The following is a 7,554-nucleotide window of genomic DNA, read 5'->3' as shown; positions in this document are numbered from 1 at the left end:
GACCAGGTCTTGTTCCAGCATCGCCTTCGATGGTTTGTCCCAAGTTCCACATCTTATGAAAAGAAAAATAACCTAATTCCAGATTCTCTTCAACTAAGTGAAAGCGAGAAGGGAAAGATATGCAGATTTTTTCCACTCTCCCTCTAAGTATAAAGTGAACGTAGAGAAAGGATCTGTCACATAAACATACAGTCATTTATGTCTGGCTTAATACTATCAGAGCACCTTGACACCTCGCTCCCTCCCCCCCTCCCTCCCTTCCCCCCCTATGGCCACAGATACCGAGAGGGAGTGTTCTTTACCAACTTAACTACATTTGAAAAAGGGGTTTAAAAATACCAAACTTAAAAAAAAAAGTGAAATGGATAGTGATTTTTTTTCCTTAAGAAGCAACGACTCAATATGATGAGTGATCTGCATCCAAAGAGGAAAAAAAGCAAGTAATGTTTCCCTCCACACAGTGGTAACATGTCTCCCAGTTCAGAATACACAATGATATGTTTGATAAGGCAAAATATATCCCCAAACTTCAGGGCATTCAGCAAGAAAATAGTTACTACAAATACAAGCAAAGAAACCTTCCGTTTCTCCTGGGGATCCACCAAATCCACAGTGACTGAGGTCCAGCAGTCACCACCTGCATTAAAGGGAAGGGAAGTTTTGGCTTATATTGAGGCAACCAATACTCCACTTCACTCCATCAGAAGCCTAGAATGTGGAGAAATTGGACGCTGGAATGTCTTCGGAAAACGTAGCACACGGGTCCAGCTTAGTCCACTTTTAGAAGTGGTATTTTAAGTTGATATTTCAAAATTCATGCTTTTTGAGGAGTTCTTGCCGTATGGAGATCAGCAGCCGTATCAGTATCTACGACAAACATTATTTTCAAGACGCAGGTCATAAAGCTTCTTTCGGAGCCCTCTTCTTTCTCCAGGGAGGTGCTTAGTTCACCGTTTTCCAACTCCTTTCCTCCAAAAGTAGCTCTTCACTGGTTAATCTTGAAAAGAAAAGGCCTAGCGGTTTTTCTGCCCTTGCCAGGGATGGGGAGATTGGCAGACGTCACAGGGCTGTGCTTTCTGTGCCCATCTCGGGGTCCAGTGTCAGCTGGTTGTGTGGTTCTACATTGGAGTCTAGGAAGAGAAAGGGACAGGTTACCCACACACCAAGAGCAAGCCTTCATTTATCATCCAAATTCACAGGCATATAAGCAACGCATATATACCAGCTTGCTGTATACAAACCCCCAAAGCTGTGCACTATCATGTCCTTTTCTCAAAGCAACGAGTATAGAGCAAGCCTCCAAAAGCATTTTTAGTGTGAAAGGCAGAAAGATGCACAATAACGGAGAATTTTCAGACTAAAAAGAGACAGATTATCTTGCACAGTATACAGTCCCAAAACAAGAGAGCAACAAAGCGCCGATTTTATCTACATGTAAATAATACGTTAAAAACCATCTTTTTATAAAAATAAGAATCTCTTGAGATTGGCCCAGTCCTTTGCTACAAATAATGTTCAAAGAGCTGCTGGATGCTGGTCTTAAGAGACTCTTAAATTTTATTGATATGCTAATAAAGTCGGTGGCCATTTTGCCATTGCTCTTTTGATTGGGATTGGAATTTCAGATGCATTCATGTTGGTTGTGTCACTTTGCCTCTTGTCCTCAGAGTATGGGAAAATGACTCGACCTGTGCTGCTGAGGATGTGGACTGGAGAAGTAGCAAATGGCCCAAGAACCATGGAAATTGGGTTCAAATCCCCTAACCCTCCACTGCCCCATGTACAAAATTACTGCTTTGACTGCAAGCAGAGAAGGGCTGTATATCAAATCGCATCCCCTTCCCCTTATCACCAAGACCCATTACAGGAGCACTGCTGCCACTTAAGGGGACCCTCTGCAATCTGGACTGAAGACCAGGAAAGACTACGGGAGGATCCCTTTTAAGAACAGCTCTGCTCCAGCTCTAAGCACACCTTGTGCACAGCCTACCACCATTAAATAGGAGACGGTTTATTCAAAATGTTTCTGTATAACTACAGTACTGAAGGTCATATAGGTTGTGGGTTCAAACCCATGCTGCTCCCTGTGACCCTGGGCAAGTCACTTAATCCCCCCATTGCCCCAGGTACATTAGTTAGATTGTGAGCCCCCTGGGACAGACAGGGAAAATGCTTGAAGTACTTGTATGTAAAACCAATTTGAGTGCGTTTGTAAAACTACAAAAAGGCAGTATCCTGATGTCATAATGTCTGGCAGAAGCCCAAAGAGTAGCAACATTCCAGAGCTGAGATTGTGATGTCATGCCTCATTCCACCAATAAGAACCAACCTCAGTAGTGATGTCACAATGGCTCGACTGTCCTATACTTGGCTCACTTCTGCTATTATATTGGGAGGGGAGTGTGGTGCAGTGGTTAAAGCTACAGCCTCAGCACCCTGAGGTGACCCTGGGCAAGTCACTTAACCCCCCTCCCCCATTGCCCCCCCCCAGGTACATTAGACAGGGAAAAATGCTGGAGTACCTGATTTGTAACCCATTCTGAGCTCCTTTGTCAGGATGGGCTAAAAAACTAAATTAATAAATAAAAATAAAATTCTGTGTAAGATCCTTAGGCAATGAGCTTGTATCACGTGTGTTCAGATTATTTTTCTCTCTCAAGTCAACATTTCTTAAATCATTGTTGCAGTTTACTGAGTCTCACCACCTCTGCGTAGATAGAACCAATGTTTTAGCCTCACAGCATTGAAAAATGGGCTTTAGCATTAGAATTCACCCCAAGGAAATTTTTGGAACGGGGGTGGGGGTGGGGTGTCTTTCTATGTAAAATTTGGAAAGATCACCCAACAAATTGTCCCTCGTCTGGGGATGTAAACGGGACCTACAGCAAATTCATTGCTGGTGGACCTCTCCTAATATTGTTCTGTTTTGGAAGACTCTTTGGAATCATTTAGAAAAACCATTCCTCAAACTGCAAAACTGCCTCAGCTGGATTTGGAGGGAGAGAGAGAAGCAAAAGTCTCATCTGATGGCAAAATGGATACAACCTCATCCTTCGTCAATAATGTTATGGAGAAGTCAAATGCACCGTCTCTTTCATACTGAGGGATCACTCGTTTCCTCAAGACTGGGACGCATTGTCCCCCTGGATTGAAAAGTGGGGTCCTAAAAGCCACCCCTCGATAAGGATCTTTTAGCTTTTTGAGCTACTGCTGCAGACTTTGGGGTGGGAAGTGGGATTCGGGATGGGGAGGCTGTATGTTGGGAAAATGCTTACAGACACAATGAGATTTGGGATATTGACCACTGTTGATAAAAATTACTTTTCGTAAAGTGTCAGAATCTGGCCACAGTTAACACAGGAGCATTTCCCACGTCCTGTTTAGAAGGCACGATGTGATGTACCTCCTGTGGTATGCGAGGTAGGCCTGCTAGGATTGGCCCTAGTATAAGGCCCATGCCTAGAGCAGTTAATTCCCATTCTGCCCAAGATAAAGAACAATTTTCCTTCTTACCTGATATTCCCACTAAAACCAGCAGAGAGAGCTTAGGGGTTGAGCTACAGACTTCCCCTCCCCCTCACCTTCCCAAGGCTTGTGACCGGAAATGCTTTGCACCTGGGAAGGTTGGACGGGGCTGTAAGTTCCTTAACCTCAGGGCTGGGCAGTTGGAAAGGCAGAGGGAGAACTGGAGAGAAGGAGAACGGTCACAGGAACAGTACTGGCAGCCTAGCTCAGGACTAAGAGCTCTGCAGGACCTACAAAGCCCAGAATGTATGGAGATTGCTGAAGCTGATACTGACTTGACTCCTGATCTCTCTGAAATTCCACAAGCCATGGAGTTGGGGCTGGAATCGTATGCAGAGGTCCCGCTGGAAAGTCAACCGCCTAATGGAGATTTCCAAAATTAATGAGTTGGCTGAACTGTTTTTTTTTTTTTTTTTCTTTTTGGCGAAGCTGTGCTTTAATTCACCCTATTAAGTTGGTGCAGGGAAGCACAGGGTCTAAGGACTGAAAGAATCTAAGTTCATTTGTTTGCTGAGCTTGTTCCTGTTCTGGAGAAAATAATCCTTTTTCCAGCCAGTGTGGTGGGGGATTTAGCCCCACGTTTTGAGGTGGGATAGAGGGCTCAATTGTGTATTGAAGTTACAACACGTGGAGCACACCACCTGGCCAGAAGTGCAGTGCGGTGTCACTGATCTGGGTACAAGTTTCTATCAAAGTAAAGAGACTTTGTTTTGGTTAGTTTTTCTTTTTGAAAGAACTATAAAGCTGAGGCTCATAAATACAGAACCTTTCTTCCTTTTTGCTGTGTGAATTTTGAACTTTAAAGCATATGATATTGAAATTGAGTTTGGTTTTGAAGACTGCATTATTTGTTTAAAATCCTGACAAAAAGTTGGTTTTTATTTTTGTTTAATGCTATGCAGCAAAATAAAATCCAGTCCTGATTTTCAAGAAAACTTACCTGGCTTTTAACCGGTGTCTTTTTCATTCCTTGTGGAGCCTTCCGCGGCTCACAAGGGTACAAATCTTGTCCCCGCAGTCCTGGACACATTGCCCTGAGAGTGCGGGTGACACTCCGCATTAACGTGGTACGTATAATGGACTAAGTGGTTAATACTTCCACACCCACTCCAGACATATAATGCACTTTGCACGTGGTTTACTGCATGCTATGTAATTGCAAAAATATTGCAAAAATCCTTATCACAGCTTTGTGCTAGTAAACACAGTATATAAACCATGCGGCACATGCCTCTAAGGTGGTTTAGTAAATGGCCCTTAAGTATTACTTTAAAACGGGCTCATCTCGAAATCTGATCAGCTTTGTGGTTAGGAGCGAGCAGGCAAAGCACATGAGGGAGTCAGTCAGTCTCCTGCATGCATGCGTGTCGATTAGTGCAGAGCAAGCCAGCAACGCAGTTAGTACCGATACCTGCCACACCAACATGATTGGACAGTGGCACACACACATTGGGGCCAATCAAATGCCTTGTTCCTTACCATTAAAACCTTTCCAATTTCATGTCATACTGAATAGGCAGGTCAAACATCTAAATTATTGAATGAAATTTTTCAAATTAGATTTTTTGTTTGTTTGTTTTTGCTGCTGTCAATAACTTGAATGCTTAGGAATGTTTTCTTTCTAATGGGAAAAAAAAACCCCAAACCAGGAACTGTTAATACCCTAAAGAGGGCATTTCTCTACGTGGCGAGATCTGTTGTGGAATACGAGCATAACTCAGCTTTGCCGCCCCTAACATTTACACCAGCCATAAAATGCGCCATAACCGCAGTCGTTAAATGCGGCAGGGCATGCGTACCTGTGTAAGTGGCAGCAGCGTCTATTCCCCTCGCTCGTCAAAGCCCCTTTGCATTCACACACTTTCGCCCAGGTTCGATAAAAGTGAGCTCGCAATGATGCACGCAGACTATAGAATCGCTTAATTAGGCATTAAAAAGCAATAACTGTTGTCAACTAAGGGGGCGGAAGCATATCTTGCAGTCTCCTACATAGGTTCTAGAATTGTACCATTTATGCTTGCAGCTGCAACGTACAGGCACGCTGGTGTATGTGTTTGCGTCTAAATTTGGGCGAGAGATTGCCAACGTATGCTCGTATTCTGCAAAGGCATTACAGAACTTGCACTTAGCACCCACGCTTAAAAAGTTACCTGGGCCTCAAAGACCACCACTTGATTTGCCGCCCCTTACACGAAAGTGCTGTATTCAGTACATTGACGTGTACAAGTGTGGACTCAAACAGTTCTTGATAAATCTGGTTAAAGAAAAGGAACCTTTCACAGTTCCATACATGTGTTTTGGCTCACTGGTAAATGACTTGTTTTAAATGAGGTGTTTTTGGAACAAACAAAATCAAATTTTGAAACCTCTACTTCCACAGCACCAGACTGATTTTGTTAGACTTTTTCTTGTGAGAACAGCAAAACCAGAACACCACAAAATACAACACACTTTGATTTCAGAACATGACTTGAGTTGAACCTTCCAGAGCAGATGTCTTTCTGTCTGGGCCCTTTAAGGAAGACCCGACATTCATATGTTCCAATAATCAACTGAACAGAGCAGCAACTGAGGCATAAAAACCATAGAGAAACCACCCCAAACAGTTGTCACAACTAGGAAAGAGCATCAGTACAGTGAAATCATCAACTAAAACTGACAAATATTCCACAGAAACTTCTAAAAGGACAGAATTAGAAAAAGGTGACAAAAATGATCACTTCCCTATGAGGACAGGCTAAAGCAAGTAGGGCTTTTCAGCCTGAAGAGATGGCTCGGTGAGATATGAGAGAGGTAAGCCAAGTAAGTCTGACTTTGGTACCGGTCAAAATAGTGGAAACAATTATAAAAAATAAAATTGTGGAACACGTAGACAAACATGATTTAATGAGACAGAGTCAGCATGGGTTCAGCCGAAGGAGATCTTGAACCTCTTTGAAGGTGTGAGTAAACATGTGGATAAAGGTGAGCCGGTTGATGTAATGTATCTAGATTTTTTGAGAAAGCTTTTGATAAAGTTCCTCCTGAGGAAATTAAAGTGTCATGGAATAGGTGGCAAAGTTCAGTTGTGGATAAGGAATTGGTTATCGGATAGAAAACAGAGGGTAGGTTTAAATGGCCATTTTTCTCAATGGCGGAGAGTAAACAGTGGAGTGCCACAGGGGTCTGTACTGGGACTGGTGCTATAAATGATCTGGAAAGTGGAACAATGAGTGAGGTGATCTGCTATGTTTTGTTTATGTATGTAATGTTTTTTTAAAATTATGTATGTATCGTTATTCGAAGGGATGGTTGATATGCAGGCTACAAGTGTCTTAAATAAATAAAATAAATACCGGAAATCAAATTTGCAGATGACCCTAAACTGTTCAAAGTTAAAACACATGCGGATTGTGAAGAACTGCAGGCGGACCTTAGGAAACTGGAAGACGGAATTTAATGTGGACCAATGCAAAGTGATGCACATTGGGAAGAATAACCGGATGCTAGGGTCCACCTGGGGGGGGTTAGTGCCCAAGAAAAGGATCTGGGTGGCACTGTAGACAATACGATGAAACCTACCCAATGTGTGGCAGCAGCCAAAAAAGCAAACGAGATGCTAGGAATTCTTAAAAAAGGGATGGTTAACAAAACTAAGACGTTTCAAGTTTATTAGGTTTTTATATACCGCCTATCAAGATTATCTAAGCGGTTTTACAATCAGGTACTCAAGTATTTTTCCCTCTCTGTCCCGGTGGGCTCACAATCTATCTAACATACCTGAGGCTATGGAGGACTAAGTGACTTGCCCAGGGTCACAAGGAGCAGCGTGGAGTTTGAACCCACAACCCCAGAGTGCCGAGGCTGTAGCTCCAACCACTGCGCCAAACGCTCCTCCATGTAATATAGCAGAAGGGTAATAGAGCCAAAATCCAGTTAATGCTAAATAAAGCCATCATGCCCAGTGCTAAGAAAAGCAGAAAGTTCAGTGTATATAATATGTTGATTACATCAAGTTTTACCATAAAAATCTGACAAACGACATTATCT

At 42.9% G+C, this 7,554-nt stretch overlaps 1 protein-coding gene across 4 annotated transcripts in view; it reads right to left on the bottom strand.

Annotated features, from left to right (window-relative positions):
* Positions 1-255: 255 nt before the first annotated feature.
* The window catches only part of ARHGAP17 (Rho GTPase activating protein 17), an 85,155-nt gene continuing 77,856 nt past the window's right edge, over positions 256-7,554 (bottom strand). For 3 of the 4 annotated variants that reach the window (XM_033962988.1, XM_033962985.1, XM_033962987.1), the window contains one exon: positions 256-1,130. In XM_033962988.1, the coding sequence (XP_033818879.1) occupies positions 1,060-1,130 (71 nt within the window). In that variant the 3' untranslated portion in view covers positions 256-1,059. Of the gene's footprint in view, positions 1,131-5,004; positions 5,055-7,554 lie in introns of all 4 variants that reach the window. The other variant, XM_033962986.1, reaches the window with a different exon arrangement.

Source organism: Geotrypetes seraphini, chromosome 11 (genome assembly GCF_902459505.1).
Source record: "Geotrypetes seraphini chromosome 11, aGeoSer1.1, whole genome shotgun sequence".
NCBI classification, from domain to species: domain Eukaryota; kingdom Metazoa; phylum Chordata; class Amphibia; order Gymnophiona; family Dermophiidae; genus Geotrypetes; species Geotrypetes seraphini.
This window is presented reverse-complemented; position numbering and strand designations above follow the sequence as displayed.